This window comes from Magallana gigas, chromosome 7, assembly GCF_963853765.1.
Source record: "Magallana gigas chromosome 7, xbMagGiga1.1, whole genome shotgun sequence".
Lineage (NCBI taxonomy): Eukaryota > Metazoa > Mollusca > Bivalvia > Ostreida > Ostreidae > Magallana > Magallana gigas.
In genome coordinates, this window is record NC_088859.1 from 35631545 (window position 1) to 35654020 (window position 22476).

The 22476-nt window shown below is 31.0% G+C and overlaps 2 protein-coding genes across 2 annotated transcripts; both read right to left on the bottom strand.

Annotated features, from left to right (window-relative positions):
• Positions 1 to 2799: 2799 nt before the first annotated feature.
• Positions 2800 to 7737, bottom strand: LOC105349144 (G-protein coupled receptor GRL101). Its single transcript, XM_034458138.2, has 3 exons — positions 5690 to 7737; positions 5249 to 5373; positions 2800 to 2922 (listed from the first exon to the last, which is right to left on the bottom strand). Exons 1-3 carry the CDS (start codon positions 7719 to 7721, stop codon positions 2887 to 2889), a joined length of 2193 nt encoding a protein of 730 aa, XP_034314029.2. The 5' UTR covers positions 7722 to 7737; the 3' UTR covers positions 2800 to 2886.
• A 104-nt stretch (positions 7738 to 7841) lies between these two features.
• LOC109617215 (uncharacterized) lies at positions 7842 to 11943 on the bottom strand. Its single transcript, XM_020062624.3, has 8 exons — positions 11846 to 11943; positions 10360 to 10604; positions 10033 to 10114; positions 9854 to 9952; positions 9603 to 9770; positions 9325 to 9423; positions 8042 to 8304; positions 7842 to 7940 (listed from the first exon to the last, which is right to left on the bottom strand). Exons 1-8 carry the CDS (start codon positions 11904 to 11906, stop codon positions 7842 to 7844), a joined length of 1116 nt encoding a protein of 371 aa, XP_019918183.3. The 5' UTR covers positions 11907 to 11943.
• Positions 11944 to 22476: the final 10533 nt, after the last annotated feature.

Here is a 22476-nt window from a genome sequence, read left to right on the forward strand (position 1 = left end):
CTATCATAAGCAAAAGTATTGAAAGGCATGTTCACAATTGTTTTTATGAATATCTTAGACGATGCAATCTCATCAATGAAAAACAGTCAGGTTATAAACCTAAGCATTCACGCGAAACTGCCCTCCATAGTATTATTGAAAAGTGGTTACGTAACATTGACAATGGTTTGCTAACAGGTTTCATTCATTTTGTAGATCTAAGGAAAGCTTTTGATATGGTTAATCACCATGTACATGTACTACTACAGAAACTACTATCGTTTGGCATGTGCCAAAATATATATTACTGGTTTAAATCTCATTTAACAAATATAGATCATTGTGTGTTTGGTGGAATGGAACTCAGTCAGATAATTTAGGTATCTCTATAGATGTACCTCAAGGACCAATACTTGGACCTTTGTTTTTCATTCTATATGTCATTGATTACCCAGACTGTCTGCAATGCTCATCAGTTCACATGTATGCAGATGATAGGGTAACCACTAAGGCGTGTCACGAAAATGTATTGCTGTTATTGAATATATTAAATTACTCAGAGATCTTATCAATACTTTAGAATGGATGAATAAAAATAAGCTTACTATCAATCTCAAGAAAAAACAATGTATGGTTATTGGTACAGTGTTGTATAGCAGTTTTTCCCCATAGTAGCTTTTCCCCACGGAAAACCTACTACATAGTAGCCTTTCTCCCCGGGGGGATAATCTACTATAGAGTAGCTTTTCCCCCATAGTAGGGTTTCTCCCTTACGTTTTTTTTTGGTTCAGATTTTATAAAAAATATTTATGAAAACCCAGTAAGGATTAAAGTCAATGTTTTTTCACTCCCTGGTTGCGTACATGTATATCTGCATTCATCTCTACAGGTTAAGTTTCTTTTTGCCAATTTATTATTTTTTATAGAAATGCATAGGCGCTTCCCAGCTGACTTCCTAATTAACGAACGAATTCTATATATATATATATATATATATATATATATATATATAAAGCACAGAGAAATTCACCTTTTTGGAGCTCCACCTCCGCTCAGGTCGGGGCTTGAACTCACGACCTCTGGAACCCATTCTCTTAGCAGTGAGCGGCCACCGCGCTAACCACTGGGCCATCTAGGCAAGACAAAAATCTTGCTTTCGATGACGAAGGGAAACTAGCTCGCTGTTCTCTGTGCTTTATGTATACCTTTATCATTCACTATGGGCAGGTATATGTCAATTTAAGACATATATATATATATATATATATATATATATATATATATATATATATATATATATATATATATATATATATATATATATATATATATACACACTTTATAGTGGTAATCATCAACTGAATTTCAATTTACAAAACAATATTTAAACATTCCTAATTGGAAGGGTTCATACTTGTACAAAAATGTTTAAAGAAAGATAGATAATTAGATAGATAGATAGATAGATAGATAGATAGATAGATAGATAGATAGATAGATAGATAGATAGATAGATAGATAAACATTCCTAATTGGAAGGGTTCATACTTGTACAAAAATGTTTAAAGATAGATAGATAGATAGATAGATAGATAGATAGATAGATACGATGTCACATATTTCCCTGTATTACTCAAAGCAAATCTTGCAATTGATAAGATAGATGCAGCTGTATACATGTATGTGACAAGAAGTGTTGTCCAACATTTTATAAATCTTTATAGCCCTAAAGGGGCTTATAAAATTGTTTGTGTTGATGTTATGATTGCAAAAAGAGGTGTCTGAAGAAGTTTTAAAGCAACAGTTGGACAAAGTATAAACACAAGTTATTAAGTTATACCTTGGGAAAATCGAACAAATATAGAATTTTTATATTAGTACAAAATTAGCTAGATTAGAAAAATCATGACCACTTGTAAATAGAAACTTTTTTTTTAATTGCAGAAGAGCAGATAAGGATTCTAGTCGATTTGAATTCATAATTGTAATCATCAAACTAAATAAAAAGTATTCATTATCACAGAGGTTTTTGTGAGTTTCGATTAAATTACGATTACTTGTCATCAGAAAATTGGGTAATTACTGATTACAAATGAGAAGTTAGCAATATGTAATCGATTTTAGCTGATTATGATTAATTATTACGGCTTTATGACCGCAGTAATTTTATCCTGCGGCTGCCAAATATAATTTAGATCTTGCTTATGCATCAGCACGTAATTAATGTAAGCATTCAGAAGTCATACTTTGCAGCATACTTCATGTGCTGTCTGTTGAGTCACAAAAGATAAAGATAGCCAGCTGTATATAATATTTATGTTGAACAGTACATTTCTAGCTATAGAATCATTTTGTTTTGTGCATATGCTTTTGGGGTATATCATTCCCGGGATGATTCACACCAGGAGCTGTATCACTCTTTAGCTTCCATTTTATGCAGAATCTGTCAAGCCTTATTACACCAAAAATCTTTTTTGATAAGTGTTTTAAAAGGTAATGCATTCAAACTTAAAACGGACAGATTTCAGGCAGCCTTTTTGTTTTTGCTATTTGATTAATAAGTCAATTTTTCAACATTGTGAGATGACCCAAACTTAAACAGTAAACAAAATGTAACATATATTTTTATAACGGAAGCTTTTTTCAGTTTCCACGTCATGTAGAATTAATGGCATGATAAAACATAATCATATGATTTAAAAATAAACAATAAAACAAATTTTATTAGATATGTCTTTCTTTATAATTTATTCAATGAATTCAGTTAAACTAAAATTGAGTCAATAAAGATAAGTGAAAATGATATCAGAATGAAAAAAACACAGTCTACTTTTTATTCATAGATGATACTACATGTGTCATATGAATAATTTTTTATTTTCGGCTCTGCTGATATCCATGTATACTTCAAGTCAAAGGTATGCTGTTCTGGGATTTTATTTTCTGAAATAAAACATAAACCATTAGTCTACATCGCTTACCTTAACTTTAATAGCCAACTCAGTCCCGGCTCAATAAAGGACCTTATAAAATTGAAAACCGCTGGACATGCTTAAATGCATTAAAATACCTTTTTATGCAGATATTTGCAGTCTAAAGATGATCAGGTAACCATTATGTAAGTAAAGTGTTTTTGTTTGATTTATAATTTATACAATAATAGCGTTTTGATGAGGTCAATATACATGTATGGTTTTTTAGACCTGACGAGAGTATAATTACCGCGGACTAAGTCAGAGATTAATATATTAACTCTCATCAAGTCGATAAACCATGTATTGACTGATATCAAAAGGCTACAACTGTTTTATTATGATAAATAAAAATTCTCTTCAAGCGTATACATGTAATAGTGAAATATTTTGTTCATAATGTATAGGTGTTGATTTTGCTATTATGATGTCACAATGTCGCACGTGCCAAAGTATTTTGTCATGAAAATCTTTTCCTAGTTTGATAAGGTCTATGAATGTTCTGTTTATAGTATAATAAGGTTTGTAACAGAATTTAAAGCACAATCATGTGACAGAAATCGAACAATTATACTCTTAATAAAAACGATACTATAATAGACATAGGTATGTAATCTATGATAAACTGACAGTCTGTTAAATTTCATTACTGTTTGACATTTTATGACTCTTGTTTATTTAATTCGAATTCCCCATATTTACACCATAATCATACGAATGTTTTCTACGGAAGACAAATAAGAACACATGAAAAGTACTTTTATCTCGTAATAACGAGAAAAGATATCGTTATAATGAGAACAGGTCTCGCAATCATAAGAAAAGATCTCGTAAATACCAAACTTTTCTAGAGAAATAGAGAAAATAATAATTAAATAGCTCGTAGTGATGAGAAAAGGCCTCGTTATTATGAGTTAATTTTCTCATAACTACGAAAAATTATCGTTATAATAAAATGAATAAATAATGGTTGCTGTACGTAAACACACACTGATATATATATATATATATATATATATATATATATATATATATATATATATATATATATATATATATATATATATATATATATATATATATATTACAAATTTAAGTTTTCCTCGTTCATCAAACCCATACCTCCAAGACTATTAGTTCTTTCCAGAAACGTTTATTCAATATTGGTTAATGAAAAAATCATTATTTATAAATTTCTAGATAAAATGATAGAATTTGATTTTTACCCTTATATGATTAATTGGAAAGATTTTCAATGTATATTACAACCCCACTCTAAAGCAAATAATAGTTAGCCCTAGTCATAAAAAGCAATTCTATTTAGTATTAGTTACAGATGACTATTAAGTTTCAATCATGGATATACGGGATTTACTCCGGATTGTGTTTTTTATATTCAAACACAACCAATATTGAAAATAATTGTTTATGTTTATTAACATTTTGGAGTCTGAAAACAAATTATCCTTCATGTTAATAAATTGGTCAATTAGTTTATTATTCAATTTGCTTTGACCCTTCTTCTAACATTTTTTTTGACTAATTTAATTAATTTTTAATGTTCATCCATTTTGCATAAAAAAGTTAAATACTTAAACACACAATTTGCTATAGATCAGTGTGCATAATAGCGCAAAATAACGAGACCTTTCTCGCAGTTTCGACATCTTTTCTCTTATAACAAGACAATTAACTCGTAAAAACGAAATAAATAACTCGTAATATCGAGACCTTTTCTCGTCATTACGAGATCTTTTCTCGTAGAAAGGAGATAATTAACTTTCGTAGTTTTCATTTAAAGGGGGGCACTTATGGCATTAAAAATTCTTGATTCAGCTAGGCAAAAATTTCAATTAAGCTGAAAAATTTGAATAAAAAACTCAGCTCATAAATTCTCAGGATTCGAGTTTATATTAAGGTAGAAACTCCAGTTCTTTTTTTTTTTAAGATAAATCAGAGCTTGGATTATCTAATAATAATCTCAATTGAACTTTTATTTCAGGTAAGCAAAAATATACTGTAAACCAACTTTTATTTGCGTGCGATTACTTTTCACTAAAATCACCAATATTTGTCTTTGCAAGCCATTCAATGAGGTATTGTTGTTATAGTATTATAGCAACACATGTTTTGATGAAGCTAGATCGCAAAAATTAGTCTCTGCATCTGCAAACCAGTTCATTTTATGTAAACTGCGAAAAAATTTAATGAAAGTTAGTTTACAGTATGTTATGTGAAATTAATTCAAACTTTATGTAAATGATTTGCTTATTTCGTTTAATTTTAAACCTTCATACCTGTCTGTAGATCATGCTGAACGTATATATGAAGGGATTTAGTGCTGAGTTGATTGGTAGAACGAGCACAATAACCCAGGCGTAGACGTCCGACGGAATATTCACTCCTCCACTGGCAAGTAGTCCTAAAATTATGGGTTATGCAATCAGAAAGTTTCGTTTTTAAACAACATTGTAATACTGTATTATTAATCTAGTGCAGTGAAAGAAACTGGATCTAATTAAAATTTAAAAAATAATAAAAGGTATTAAAATATTAATTGATTTTAAACATGCAAAACATAATACATTGTATATATTTAAATGCTCATCTATATTTTTCACTATCGAATTAAGTATTGTTTACAGTTTGTTATTATGAGCAACTTAAGACTGGGAATCAATAGGAGAAATGCTAAGTATTTGAACATTTACACAATATTATAAAATATTTTTTTTTACCGATAACTATAATGGGAATCCAACAAAATGCGTCCGACAAAACAACATATGAGAGAGATTTAAACGCTGCCATTTCCCGCTTCGTATTGTCGTTATTTATTTTCTTTCCCATTTGTTTGACCTGTATATAAATCAGCAGTTGTCCAATAACAATAGCCATAAAAATAAACATATTGAATCCGATGAACAAAAAGGTTGAATATAACCAACCGGATGTCCTTTCTCGTGTTAAGGGTAGAGACATGCATACTGTAGACCTGCTATAGAAGTCAGAATATACTAAATAGGGTACAATTGCAAACACAATAGCAATCAACCAAGCAACCATTGTGACAAAGAGAATCAACCGTCTTTTTTTTGCAATTCCCGCAGAAAATGGATGTTTCAAAACAATGTATCTTTCAATGGTAATAAGAAATATAAAAATCACCGATGCTTCACTGGATGTTGTAGCCAGTATCCCTGCTACAGTACAAGCCGTGCTATATCTCCATTGACCATCGTTAAATCCATAAATGTTTTGATATTGCAGATCGGCAATGGCTATGATGAATAGATACATACCCATTAGTAAATCGGAAATACTTAGATGCAAGACAAAGACACCTTGTGAAGCGTTTCTTCTTATTTCGCCCTGTATACGATAGTATATGACATATGCATTTCCAATCACGGAGAAAAGAGCCATGTACCATATCATCTGTGCAAGAAATCCAACATCTATCAATTGTTCACAAGACGAAATACTATCCCGTGGTGATATGCATTTTGATGAATTAACTGTTAAAGGTTTTGCACAACAAATTAAATAAGAATCTGTCTGCAGCCATTCAAGATTACAGAGACCTTGGAACATGGTTCTGGAAACGGTTAGTTCGTTATTGTGAATGTATAAATACGTAACTGAATCTAGACTTTTAAAGGCATCATACGCTAATATTTGTAAACCATTGCCTGACAAGTCCAAAACTTGAAGTTTCACCAAAGCAACAAATCTTTCGGGGGCTAAATATTTTAATTTGTTACCAGTTAGATTTAATTTAGCAAGTAAAAAAAGGTTTTGAAATGCCAATCTATCAATGGTATGTATATTATTATATGCAAGATTTAGTGTACGTAAAGACTTAAGTATTGAAAACGAAAATTCAGCTAAAATTGATATCTGGTTATTTTGTAAATTAAGATTTCTCAATCCATCTAGGCCATCGAACATATAATCACTTATATTCTGAATTGAATTAAAACTTAGATCTAAATCATGTAGCATTTTCATCGATGTTGAAAAATAGAAATCAGTATTTGTGATATCGTTGTTACGCAAAACTTTTTTCGACACAAACTTCAGGGAATGAAATGCTTTGCGGGGTATAACATCTTTTATGTTATTGTTTTGTAAATCTAACAACTCAAGACTTGCATTTATTTGATTGTAAACAGACACACCTATTATTATCATAAATTTAGTATTCATTCCAATCAGATGTCTTAATTTTGGAGTAAACGCAAGGAAATCCATTACAAAAAGTGCAATCTGATTATTTGAAATATTTAAGTATAGTAAGTTTGGCATTCCAGCGAATGTTTTCCATCGTATTTTATGAATATTGTTATGCGACAGGTCCAAATTTTGAAGACTATGCGAATTTAAACGTTCTACAAGACTCCTTAAATCTGTTATACGACACCTTGAAAGGTTTAAATGTACCAACAAGCCAAAGTTTTCAAGGTTTTCTAAATCAAAAGCATTAGAGCTTAAATCAAGAACTCTGACTTCTTTTGTTACGTTTTCCGGGGAATTGCATTTAAAAATGTATCCATTGCACTGACAGTGAGCAGGACAATGTTTTGGACAATTAGAGGTGTCCTTTAAACACGTTATGTTGTTGTTGTTTTTACATGCTGATTCATCTTCCTGATTCGGACAGTTAGTTAATCCATTACAAAAGTCACCAACATCAATGCAACTGTCATCTTGACATTGAAACTGTGTTTTGCTACATGGATCTCTGTCTATAAAATGAAAGATAATCATGTTATTGATGCATAAGAAAGCATGGATTACAATGATACTAACTTTTTAATTTTAAATTTTCGAATATTCATTTGTAATTTAAATGTTATATAAAAATATAAATGATATATTAAAAAATGTTCAACGAAATGTACCGGCACAAATTCCCATTTTATAGCTTATTTTTTCAATCTGTATTATGCCTACTTGGGTTTCACTGAGCGTTCCAACTAAGATAACCTGTAAAATATAAACTGAATATAATATAAGTCCAATTTACTTATATGCTGCTGGGGGTTTTCTTTATCCCAATACAGAAGCAATATATACACAAATAGTACCATATATGGAATATTAGTCGGCGTCTGGATGCTTGTCGAAGCAAAAAGTTTGGAGTCAATATCCCGTCGTTCGAAAACCATTTTGTCTGGTGTATATAAGGTGCCTTGAGTAATAAAGATTTGTAAGTGGACACCCTGCCCTAAGTAGGAGACTGTCAAACAACCAAATTTAGATGATGCAGGTTGTGGTGTACTGTATAAACTGGATGTGTTAGTCATATACATGTACGGACTCAATGTGGCCGAGACAACCATTCCGTCTGCTGAAACAAAAAAAAAACCATCTGAGCAATAAAACGGTAATGAAATTTATACTTATAAATAACGACATTGACCAAATAAACTGCATACAAATTTTGGTATTATATAACATTAAAAACTTAGTAAAAAGGGTACTTGAACACGCACTGGCAGATCCAAGTAAGTGGAAGTCTACATTATTATATATGCAATAATATAATATTGAATAATAATTATTTCTTTAAAAAATGATGTTTTTACCTGCAATTTATTTAAAGTATACAATGGAATGGATATTTTACAAATATCGAATAAATAAAACTAGACAATTTACTTCTGGAAAATGCGATTTTAATTTGGAAACCATTTCAACGACTTGGATAAAACAAATATAAAATCACACAATTATAGATGTTCTTTTATCTCATACAATTTGATTTATATTATGAGGCTTTTGAAACAGCTCCTTGTGACCTTGCGCAATACAATTTAGAAGGTCATATCGGAGATAAATTTAACTGATTTAATGTAAAGTTTCACTGAAATAAACTTTGAAATAATTTTTTATCGCTAAATATTTTTTTCTTAGAGCTTAATTACCTGATTAAATGGAAATACTGATCAGAGGACCTGAATGATCTAGTTTGTTAACATACACAAAGTTGCGAATGCTCGATAGTTTGAATTGACTCGACCGAAGAACAGTTGATGTTTCATAAAGCAAACACTAGCCTTATGATTCGAAGTTAAAAATAGTGAATAAGGATGCTTACTGGTGGTGAAATAAAAGTCTTGGGAGACATTATTTCGGTAAGTTCTAGTATAGAAATACAACCAAAGCGTTTTGTTTTCATCGCGTCGTCAGGATGAACTCTTAAGGTTAGATAGCTAACGTGATTTGCTGTTTTATTAACTACACAGTTATGTGTTTTTCTTTATATATGCAATTTAAATCTTCCAGTGTGTATATATATATATATATAGAGAGAGAGAGAGAGAGAGAGAGAGAGAGAGAAAGAGAAAGAGAGAGAGAGAGAATTCACCATGATATTTCGAGTTGCGCCTCTCCCAATTCGCTCCATGGTGTGGAAACTTCCAGTTGCACATATTATTTTCAAAATTGCAATTTAAACTCTCTATTTCTGTAAAACGAGAACGTACGGTATTTTACTTTCCAATGATAAAGAATGTTGACTTTTAATAATACCCTCATATCAATACATTTGTTTTAAAATAAATAAACACTTTTGTTATGTATGTGGGTTTGTTTTACAAAAATGGGCAAAATATAACAGTTTTTGTCCCAAAAATTAATTCTTACTACATTTTGGAACGCTGCATTCTTCCCACTTCTGCTCAGAATCAATGAAACAACCCGGCTTTCCTTTGCTTTTGAGGTCAAATTTACAAGCACCTTTAACACATTGATGACGGAATTTTGTTTCTTCTCTAAATCCCTCATAATAGTTTTCGACATAACACTCAAGAGCTAAAACAAATCATAATAATATTAAGGTCTGAAACAATGACTTTTTTTCTAAATTGCATGATAAATATTTTCAATCTACTTACCACAGTTTTTTTCGTCACTGTTATCGAGACAGTCCACATTCATATCACAGACGTTTTCATTCGCAATGCAAGCCAAATCATCGAAACAAGCAAAGCAATCTTTGAATAAGAAAACACGTTATCTGAGAATTGGAAACAAATTTAAGGAAATTAACTGTTTCTAAATTATAGGAAAGTACCTTCGCAGGGTGTATTGAGTATGCGTAGATCCTTTAAAGCAAAATAAACTGAAGATGTAAAGGGAATCGGCGTCATGGTTATCTGAAATCAAAAGACATATTAAACTTTACAATTGATTTTCAAGAAATGGTCACTAATTCCATTGATATTTCATTTTGAATTTTTTTTAAATGCAATTAAAATATCCTTTTCATATTTCATGTAAATTCAAAAAAATAATTATATTAATTTTCAACTCAAATAACATCTTATCATCGTCTTGAATGCTGCGATATGACATGAAACACATATGGTTTTTATTTCATGATACTCAGAAATCAGCAAACCTGGTACAGACTAGTTGAATAGTCAATGTTAACTTTCATGACGTTCCAATCAAAGATACCATGTGCAGAAAGACTAGTCAAGTTTTGTTTATCAGTATTAATATCCAGACGCATTCCGTGGCTTTGGTAATGCATTTCTAAACAACTTCCAGGTTTTTGGAAGCGCAATTCGGGTAATCTCAATGATGGCAGTACTGATTGTAATGATGGCAAATTCTCAGCAAGTGTTAAAGCAAATGTGTTTTCTACAAAAACAAAAACAATCGCTCGAGCTAACATTAATTATCATAAAAAACAACAACCGTATAGCTTTTTTTAACGGAGAAATAATTTTGCCTATTTAGGCGATTTGTAAAAAAAATACCAAGATTAAAACACCAAAAGGTACTTTTTGGTACTTTTTTTGACAATTAGTTTTCACAATAAGTTTTTGAAATTTATTTCTCATAACTTGTTTTAAAGTATGTGAGCATGATTAAAAGAACAATTGTTACATTCACACAGCAGGTACGTAGCATCGTTTTTGAAAATCCTAAACCGGGGGGGGGGGGGGGGGGGGGGTAGCGTAGACTAACTATAATTTCATCTTTTGTCTTAATTTCCTTATTTCTTTCCAATCTCATTTCATTCTACCTAAAAGGTGGATGGGGAGCTTCTCCATGATAATTCAGTTTTTTATATGTATATTTGACAAAAACGTTGCTGCAGGAGAAAGTGTGTGTGTGTGTGTGTGTGTGGGGGGGGGGGGGGGTGATAGGCCCCTCTGCCCTCCTCCTCCCCCGCCCCCCCCCCCCCTCGATGTTACGTCCTTTTACAGTGTTACAGTTTCAAATGTGTCTTTACTCATAGTTAATACAAAACCAATTAATGTTATAGGTTATGTTAATTGGATGAACCTCATATTCATTTTCCCTATTTCAGCTGTGTATTTAACTCTAGTGATAGGGTGTCATTAATATATGAAATTAAAATTCATTGTTAATAAGGTATACTTAGCTTTTATTAAGTAAATGTTAGTCATTTCTGTTTAAATATTAAAGTATATGAGATCAGGATCATATCTCAATCTTTGCCTCTTCGTAATGTTGACTGAGTATTTTTGCCAGTACATTAATTTATCAACTATTAATAAATATAAAGTACAATTTTAACGAAGGAAAATGGTGTGACCGGTCAGCAGAGGATGCTCACTCCTCCTAGGCACCTGATCCTACCTCTATCCTTTTAGAGGTCCGTGTCTCTGCTTTGAATATATGTATTTCGTTGCATGAATTTTTGAGATGGTTGACAGTTTGTTATTGTCATTTTTTCATTCATCTAAATTATATCCGCCTAATTTAATGGTATACCATGCAGGCCGAAATCTGCAATAATTGTGTGCCGCCAAAATAAAGGGATATACGGTTTAACATATGCATATATGCATTTATGCATATACATTTTTTGAAAAAAAGCACATGATAAATCACATTGTTTTAATACTTACCAAACCCGTATTTTGCTTTGCGGTAAACCCACTCAATTGTTTTGCTGTTTAGCTGTTCCATTGTACAGTTTTCTTTTGAAAATTCACAAGTATAAGAATCTTTAAAAAAAAACCCAAATACATAGCATTCAATATTTTCTACAATAAAATATAATAACAGAAATGTCCACGTTATAAATGTTACTTGTAGTCATCTATTTCTTTTGAGAAGTATATTTAAAATGTATTTAAAATCATTTTATGATAGCTTATTGTTTTATTTTTTAAAGTAAATATACATTCATGCTATAAAGAATTAACAGTAAAAAGTAGATTTACTAGTTGAACGTTTTCTTCATTTATATTTTTGAGAAAATATGTCAACTAGTACTGTATTGTATGTAAAAATGAAACATTAATGCAAAATAACAATATTACTAATAAATTTCCAGTACTTACGGTACTTTGATATTGTTTTAGCAGGGGCAAGCTTTTTTTTGTCAGGTCTTAAAATTGTAAAAAAAAAATTTTTAATCTTAAACATTGAGTAAACTTTACATTTAAAGAATTCCTCTTAAATTATTTCTTGAGTTAAAAAAAATGGGCTGCCCATTGTGATTGAATTGACTTTTCCTCCGTTTCGTTAAAGTAATGTACCATAAAATGAAAGTAACTCACACACCGTAATTTAATGAATTCTCTTTCAATGTTAAAGGTATGAATTTTTCAAAAATTACGCTTTGCGAAATATAAAATTTCTCAATTTATTGCTAAAATTAATAATTTTAGATAATATTTACAGCAAACATTGTTTACAGAGTCATTCTTTTAAAGCCGCATCTACTGTTAGCATTTCACAGTCACTTTCAAATAACCACAAATTTTTAGAGTTTTGCCTAAGAAATTATCAAAAGAGATGAAAACAAAACACAATTACCAAATATATATCTTGTAAGAGATAATTTTAATTTCTCGCGTTACGTTAGTATAGCGAGAAAAAGTTATCCGAACGACGTGTAAACAATTTGTTGCGCCAAAACGGAAGTTCCGTTGCGTATATTTTGTAGCGTTTGTATACTTAGTAATAGCCAATAAGATAAGAGTTTTGGGAATGACGTGTTTGAGTAGAATTCTTAGGTTTTGAAGATCAGTTTCTAGCGCACGCTCTACCCGAGCAAGTCAAATTTAGATTATGTTAAAGTTTATTTATATTATAATATTTATGACCAGGTTTGTGAGAATGAATTCGCCATTTAATTTCTTTACCTCGCAGTTGCTGCGGATTTACAGGTTTCCATAGTTTTTGTTCACATAACATTGTGCTTTTTGGGAGTTGATTTTAATCAACGCTCCTATGCACTTACTCGAGCAAAGCGAAAGTGAAACAGTGTTTGGACCTAAGCACAAATCAATTCCGCTGACAACACTTAGTTCTTGAAAATAATCGATAAATTCGATGCTATGTATTCTGAAGCATTGTTTTTCAAGAAAACTTATTTATTAATACCATGAAAATAGTAAGATTTTAAATTGTACATACAGTTTAGATATTTTTGAAAGTCGTATGTATTCCTACGCTGGAGTTCAATGTAGTCTTGTTCAACCAGACTCAGTTAATATCCGACAAAACAGAGTATATATTGCTTGTCGGAGATAAACGGAGACAGTCGAGCGTTTGGTTGAACAAGACAAGAGTTCAATCTTGCCTGGATCCATACAATTTTTCAGAAATGTTTCGATTACTGATACTACTTGCCATGCAAAATCACATATCGTTGATTTTGAATAAATGATAATCGATAAAATCAACTCCCGTCAGTACTTCAGTACTTTGATTTATCTATGGTTTTCCCTTGGCGGCGATGGTATGTATACAAGGCACTTGTTTAGATTTTGGATGTTGAAGTAAACTACCAATTTTAGACCTTAAGGCACATGTATCTCACTACTCACGGTTTTTGTTTTGCGCAGATGAACATTATATTCTCAATAAATATGATTTAATATATCTAATTATCACACAAAGATCATTATTTTATAATAGCACAACATTCATAAAGAAAATCAAGTTAAAAACAAGAAACAAGTAAGTTTTTGGAGGAACTATTTTTTTTCCGTATGTAAGGTTTTTTAAAGACGAAAATGATAAAACAAACAATTTCATGAATTTTCAATACCGGTATACTATTCTTCTATCATACTTTATTCATTTTTCACATTATCAACATTTGTAGGTTTTTTGACATGTTTTATAGGTCCTGTATGACCTGTATAAAATTAGTATAAAATCATGCAAACATATAGAAAAAGTCTTAATTTTTTTAAGCCAATTTTTGCGAGAATTTTACCTTTGAAGCCTTATATCGAAAATTTGACATCACTGACCCCAATGTCTTATAATGTCAAAATAATACTGAATATATATCAAGGCAAACTGGATTAATCTGATAAATTCTTGATATTGAAAATGTTTCCATTTCAAATCAAATTGTAACTATTATAGAAATTGTCTATTTTAAATGCAAAAATGTCAAAAAATATCTATGCAGCTTTATACAATTTTTTATCTAAATCCCTCTATCAAGTGTGACCGTTATGCATAATTAAAAACAATATTTGAAAGAAAAAAAACTTTGCTTCATTGCTTAATCAAAAATACTGACAACAAATCCTTATCAGGCTGAAATGGCATTTTTTGTGAAAAATGTCCAATTAAATTGACCATAACTCAGAGGGATGAACACTGACCTCCCATTATCTTTGAATTTTTAAGTATGTTTTGTCTACTGATTTCAAAGATATACTTCTCAAGAAATTCTTGATACAAGAACATTGAGGAGTGAAATACCTTAAATGAATGTGTAAAACTGTTTATTTTTGCTTAAAATAAATAAGAAGATAGACAAATCAGCTTGAAAACGATTTTGTCCTAGTAAAACAGGACACAGGTGTTGTTTATGTGACAAAGAAATGTGAGCATTGTAATGTGCTTATAACTAAATGACTGACTCTCAAGTTCCATTTGATCATTATAAATAATAAAAACAGAAAAATAGAATGTTACCTAAATCATGACCATGCCTCTTTAAAAATGCATTGTGGAAATCAATGAAATAAGTTGCGAGAATTAAACTAGGATGCAGGCGGTGCTTAAAGCCCCTTTCACAATTGGCGCACGACCACTTCACACCACTTTGCGATGGATTTTTTTTGAGCTTCGCACGAGCTCTCGCATACGTTGCACGAGCCCTCGCTTACGTTGCACGAGGTCTCGCATTCGTTGCATACGTTTTACTGGTCGCATCAAGTCTCCTCTGAATAGTGGACATGCACACTATTCAGACGCGACCGAACGCGATCCAAATTATCGCAGTGCAACGCACGAAGATTAGTACGAACGTTTTACAACGTTTTGTGTACTCGTAAGAGTGTAACACGATTTATAAAGATCGTAAGATAAATCGCAGGTGTTTATGCGTCTGTTTTGCGACCGTGAGACTGTTGCTCAACGTGTCTCGTGTAATCTTGCAACGTTTTACTATCATTGCACGAATTATCAGCCTCAATATGTCATGCTTTGCTACTAGTATATATACGCTGTTTCATATATTCTCTGTTTAAGAACAAAATTTACAATATACATGTACATTTATTGCATGATGGTGAGGGAAAACATGTATGAAGATTTATTTCCTCAAGAAAAATCATATTTCCCGAGGGCTTCGCCCGAAAAAAAATTGTTTTCTCTGGGGAATAAATCTTGATATTCCGTGAACATTAATGCAATAAACGTTTTATTATAGCAAGCAACATATGATTACACAAAATACGTTGATTTCTAATAATGTTTGACTTTTCAACAGTCGCAACATTAACGTCGTGATTTTTTTTATTTTCATGTAACTGTCTCACATTTCTTTCATAAATCATAGATAGTTAGGTTGGTTCTGAGATATAAAGAGAATCATAATGATTAAATATTTTTGATTTAATCATATTTGTCTACATAGTATGCTTACATGTATATCGGTTTTATGACATCGCCCTGTCACGTGACTTTCTAGACCAATCAGATATAATAGAATATTCATATTGAGGTATATGGCCTAATAATAAACGCTGCTGCAAATCTGTATTTTTTTCGCTTTCCACTATGTCTACTGAATATGGGTGGTGTATATACCCCCTCTGACTCGCACGATCATTGGTACCATGGAATGCATAATCGCACGTCCAATCACATTGGCGCACGTTCAATTGTCTCTCGCGCGTTCCTATCTTATTATCTTTCAACAGTTGCTTTCATTGTACAACAGTCGCATACAGACGCAAGATATATCGCAAGATTCAATCCGTTTACATCGCACAACGCTTGCTTAGATCGTACAAAATTCGTACGAATACTTTTTTCATATGCGATCATTTCGGCAACAATTAACGATTCATATCTAATTTTTTCGGTCGCACGAATATTTGGTCGCTTCTGCTCGTGCGCCAATTGTGAAAGGGGCTTTAGGTATGTTCGTTCATCGAGAAAAAAACAACTTTACGAACAGGAACTCTCAGTTATGAAAATGCTTGTTTTGTATAGCAATTTTGGATATTTACAATGGTAACTTTGTAATATTCCAAACAAAATGCAGGGAATAGAGAGGTTTAGCAGACCAACGTGTACGTGTACTTGTACGTGTAGGTTACAAGTTAGAACTACGCGTACCAGCTCAATTACTTTTCTTTTTTGGCAGTTGTAACGTGTACTTGTACGTGTAAATGTTTTAATGTAATAATTATTATGGATATCCTCTCCTACTCAGCTGAAAATGTTGGTTATAAACGAAAAGTAGGAATTCTGCATGTGTTAATTTTATTAAACATCATTTATTATATATGCACATTTTTATTTATCGCAAATTAATAAGATAACAGAGCCATTGCATGTTTTGGAGGAAGAAATGCGTCAAATAAAACTCCAATAACATATTAAACGCTAATGAAAATTTATGTTGGTAGATATCAGCATTCGCATTGAATATTCAGGCTTAAGAAAAGTTAACATATTTATTAAAATTAATAGACAACAGGGAAACAGAGGCTACAAGTTCGACCTTACGGGTACTTTGCAATTTACACGTATGTTCAGTCGGGTACATACGTGTAGAAATTCGTCATTACACAAACTGATGACGTAATGCACATATTTTCCGTTCTACACGTACACGTACGCGTACACGTTGGTTTGCTAAATCTCTCTAATGAAAGAATAAGTGACATACCATCAGCCAATATTAGGCGTACAAAAAATTTGTTTTAGGATCGGAACCTTAATTATTGCCATTTTTTAAAACAAATATGTGTTTTTCACAGGTATAATTTCTTTCATATAGTATAAATTGGTCTGAATTGATATATTTACAAACTTCAATAAAAAAGAAAATATGCAAGAAAAAATGTAGAGCAAGATACATTGTCTTGATAATTTAAATCTTTTAATCTGTTAATATACATTACAATACTATTTTTAAAAATCATTTCTCTTAAAAGTGTATTACCAAAGAGTACAAAGACAAACAAACCAAACCATTGGTTACTTTACGGTTTTGACGGCCATGTTAGACCATGGGCCAAATTATGTAAATCATCTTTCACGGGCTTTTGAATTCTAAATATTTTCGCAACTGTTGATCTAAAAGTGTGAAGACAAGTCAATAAAATGTATATTGCTATTTTGAGTTAAATAGCACGGAGTTTCTTCTTTGCTTATTATTTGGATTTTTTTTTCAAGAAAATTTTTTATCAGTACTTTCCTCATAATGATAAAGCGATAATTTCTTTAAGTGGCGTGGTCACGTTTTTTATTTCTATGTTTTCAATGCTTTTGTGATGCATTTCTTATGATCAACCAAACTTTGAGGGTCAGCAGTTATTTGCAAGATACAGAGCTCACAATACTGTGTTATGTAAAATGGCTCATGTCTTGTTTTTGTTTTGTTTTTGTTTTGGTTCAAGATACCGATAAAAGTCTTCTTTTTCAAGCTGATTTTTGTTTCTACTTATTTGTTTTGAACATAGATATGCAATACCTAATGTTTGTCACATTCATTTTAGATATACAACCTGGATTTTTTTTTTATGTAAAAAAAAAATACATTGTCTGAGCTTTGTTTACATTACAAAAAATCGTAAGCTTTATGGCTTGCGTATAACTCGAGGACTGATACTCGAATTTCAGATGACTATTATAAATGCCATACTGAAGCACTGTAAATATTAAAAACGGAAAAAATAAATTTTGACCAAAATCGTGACTTGCCCACTTAAGGATCATATTTTGAGGTAAAAATATACAACTCTGCCATTTTGCCATGAACATACAATATATGTACGCCTTTGATTGACAAATAATTATTTTTTTTTTATCTGGATACATTTTCTTACCTGGGGTTTCGTTTTTTATCTCATGATCACCTAAGTAAATATAATTTCGATCATACAAATGCATACATGTGATAAAAAATACATAATAAATAGCATTAACATTTAAAAAAGTGAAACTAGTTTTAAATAAAACAAATTTCTTGTTTAACAATTAAAAGCTTATTTAAAAAGTATTATTTTGACGAACCTGTAGGACCTGCTTCGTTAATCAGGTATATCAGTAGAATAGAAAGTAGCGCGGTCCACATTCTGTGCTAGATGATGCAACCACTGTAATATAAGTGCAAGCCCAGTATTTTAATGGCTTCGTAATCATCGATTTGTCTCCGCCGCTAGGACGCTTACAATCAGCACAATCCTGGCATAAGGCGATGTTAAAGTCTAGTGAACCTAGCTATTACTAATTACATCATTAACAAATAATAAAATAAATATGACCTAGAACAGTTTAATTGATCGTGTATCGTTTTGAATAATCATTGCCAAAATACAGTATGATTCACTTTAATAAGATGTAGCACATTATGTTGTTTACTTTTTACAAAGTTAAAACCGATAATGTAGTAATCAACGGGAATTATAAAGCAAAGTTTGAATTATGTTTTTTAACCGGAAGTTCAAAAACTTACATATAAAACATATGAAATGCGTTTAACAGATCACAAGTTACTTCTGTCTTATAACAGAAATTTTTGACAAAAATAAATCAAGAAAATGAAAAAAAAAAATGAATAGGAATATGAACTGAACAACAATTAATTTTTCTGCATAGAGTGTCTTCCCAAACATTGTTCAATTTATAAACATTAATGTTCTATTTTTGTTAAAGGAGCATGGCAATGATTTTTTTCTAAAATTGCTTTTTTCAATTAAAGTGTTTACAGTATTTAGGTAAGGCATTTTTAATATTCAACCAAAATTTTAATGTCAGTGGTCGAGTTATAAGCGAGATACAAAGCTCACAATTCCTTGTTTTGTAAACAATTTTTTAAATTAACATTTTGAATGTTGATAAGAAAATTCCAGGTTTAGATCTAAAATGCACGTGACAAACGCTAGGAACTGTTTATTTACGTTAAAACGAATTTAGCATATAATGTAGCATATTGAAAGTAAAATTCAGTTAAAAACGAGTTTTGCTAGTATATTGAACCAATGTAAACAATAACATGGCACAAGCATTGTTTACATAACAAAGAAATGTAAGCTCTGTATTTTGCTTTTTACACGTAACTCTACCACTAACTCTCAAAACGTGATTGATCATTAGAAATGCATTTTAAAGCAGTGTAAACAATAAAGATGAAAAATAAAATCTGGCCCATATCGTTACCATGCCCTTTTAATGTTTCATTTGCCTTTAAAACAAAGTATATCTGATTAATCCAGATTCTTTTCAAATAACCCTATTTCATCTGCAGGGCGGTATTTCTTTAAAGACAAAGAAGCATACATATACAATTGACACAATTTATTATCATTTTACTAAGTTTATTTTCTTTAATGACAAAAAAATAAGAAATGTTTAATAAATAGATATATAATTTGAATCATTTGTTTGAGGATTCAGACGAGGTAAGGGAGGAAATGGAAAAATGTAGAGTGGGTAAAGGAATATTATATCCTCGGTTTGTCTTTTAGTTTACTCCACTAAATCATCACAATTTGTAATATCGTCCTACTTATTTACACTTCGTTGTCACCCTAAATGAGTTGATCAATCATTTGTCAACGAATTATTTATTCATCATCCAATTCTGTTTTGAGATATTATCAATCATGGAGTTTTTATAAATTGGTTGAGTGCATCTTGATAGAAGTTATTTCAAACATTATATAGTGCATCGGAAGTCGGAGTTGTGATGTAGTGGTATTCTAAATGCAAATTTTATCCTAGATAAAGCTTTATTTTATACAATGCTTTATATTAAACAAATAATCGTTTTCTACAACTTTAACATAAAAAAACGCTATTCAATAAATGTTTGTTATTTGCTGCTCTGGTGTTGTTTATTCATTCTTCCGGTCAAAGTGATATTAGGGCTATTCAAATATCTCATTTTCTGAAATTATAAAAAGACAACATTTAACAACATCGGTTAAGTGAACAACAACAGCCATCTCTTACTTTACTCTAAGCATGCTAACAAAATCACACACAAAGCAAAAAGGACACATATGAAGTAACATATTAATCCTGATTAAAATAATTAAAAAATTAGTAAACCACCATATATCATAAAAGATTTCCTCTCTGCGAATTTCTGCGCAGTATTTAAACAATAATATGCTTTCTTTTGTGAGTCAAGTGGAATATGAAGGAAGCAACATAGCACAAGAATTATATAACTTGCGTTGGCGTCATAGGAGTTAGCGTCATGCAGAAAAGTTATATAACCCACGTTAGCAGGTTTGGTATTTTTTCTGAAATGATCGTTACCTTCATATCCCGCATAAATCATCAAAGAAACATTCCATTGTTCATATACATATCTCTTTTAACAAATAATAAATTGATTGTAAAAACTAAGGAAATCTACCTTGATTATTGTTAAGGTACATCAGCCCGTTAGCTTCAAGAAACGACCAAGTCGTATCCTATGGGAATTTGAGTCTGACATCATCATAGTTATATCGTGCAGTCCGTGATTTTTCTAAATTCGCTGTAAGTTCAAGCCAATGGATAAACGGGGCTTGTAGATTTCAGTCTGGTCAGTTTCTATAGAGCTATGAATTAACATTAAAAAAAAGATGGAATCATTCTTGGTAGATGTACATGTAAATATTTCAATTTTGACCAAGCTGATATGTTTTTAAAACAAGAATAATTCATACAGTAGATGTTCCTTACGATAAAATAGTGGAATCTGACGACATGCATTTTTTTTCTAGTTTTTTGATAACTTTGATTGTTAGAAAATGTAGGAACAAATGGGATGAGATCAGGATATCAAATTACAGTTTTGCATTTATATTTTAGCAGAAGTTTAAGTTTATTTTAGATATTTCCGAATCATTTGATCTTTAGAACTTCCATCATATTATAATATTTTCAAGAACAAGACGTCTAAAAATATTTTGATACATATTTTTCAATGCAATACCATAAAATTTGAAAATTCTAAACCGGTGAAAGTATTTTAATTATAATGTACTTTAATCCACATTAATATTGATAGATGTTCCCTACCACCTTAAATCAGTTGCTGATCTACAGTCTAACCTTAGCCCAGTTTTGAATACGTTGCCATCTTGTTTTAATTTGGGAGAATATTGATTGAAAATTAAAAAAGGTCAAAATTATCCCTCGGACAAATATTTCATAATTTACTCACTGAATCTTCATTTTTTGGCAAAGGCTGCCTGAAATTCACAGATTAAATTCCAAAACAGGTACAAAATGAAGATTTTCAAAGGTGTATTAAATGGAACTTCACCTAATGCTTGTATGCCCCATCAGATATGATGATTATCCCTGGGCCCTTACAATGCAAAGACATATACTGTAAACATACTATAGTGGGCATGGACGATATTTGGCAGAAATTGATAATCTTAAATAAATATGAACTGAAACTAACTCAAACTTTTTCACATTGCTTTAAGATTCTCTCTCTTTGAGGTTTTCTCATTACAAAAATTATCTTGAACCTTAATACCTTGCTGTGAATTACACAGAGCATGCCATATTTCTATTAGTTTTCACGATAATCTATTGTTCGCTTTTTTCGTGATCATATTTAACACCATCAATATTTGAATGATCAGAAAATTGATAAAAATATGTTTCTTAAATCGCAAAAAATGACCGACGCAAATTAAAAAGTTTTAAATTTTCCCCCTTTTTTGCAAATTTTGTGACAAAAGAAAAACCGAATATAAAGTAAATATATGAAATGATTAATTTAGTGCTAATTTGATTGGTAGTACGGGCACATTATCCCAAGCACAGAGGTCCGACGAAGTATCCACTCACTGGAAAGATGTTCTTAAGCAATGAGGTAAATATTTAGATACTTATTCAATTAATCAGTATCGTATTTACTACAGTAGTGTAGTTTAATTGTCACAAATGAACCAAACGTGCTTTTTAGGACCGGAAATCAAAGGTTAAAAAAATGATAAATAGATAATTTTTTTAAAAAATTGCACATTCATAAAAATCACATGGGCATTATGTTCCTACCGATAGTTACAATGGGTAAATGTGTCCGACA

Coding starts and splice junctions, on each gene's coding strand:
- LOC105349144 (XM_034458138.2), bottom strand. CDS start 7,721: ATGATTATCTTTCATTTTATAGACAGAGATCCATGTAGCAAAACACAG. Junction 5,374..5,689: donor GATTCCCATTATAGTTATCG/GTAAAAAAAAAT, acceptor CCATAATTTTAG/GACTACTTGCCAGTGGAGGA. Junction 2,923..5,248: donor TCAGCATGATCTACAGACAG/GTATGAAGGTTT, acceptor GTTTTATTTCAG/AAAATAAAATCCCAGAACAG.
- LOC109617215 (XM_020062624.3), bottom strand. CDS start 11,906: ATGGAACAGCTAAACAGCAAAACAATTGAGTGGGTTTACCGCAAAGCA. Junction 10,115..10,359: donor ATTCAACTAGTCTGTACCAG/GTTTGCTGATTT, acceptor TTTTGATTTCAG/ATAACCATGACGCCGATTCC. Junction 9,771..9,853: donor CAGTGACGAAAAAAACTGTG/GTAAGTAGATTG, acceptor GATTTGTTTTAG/CTCTTGAGTGTTATGTCGAA.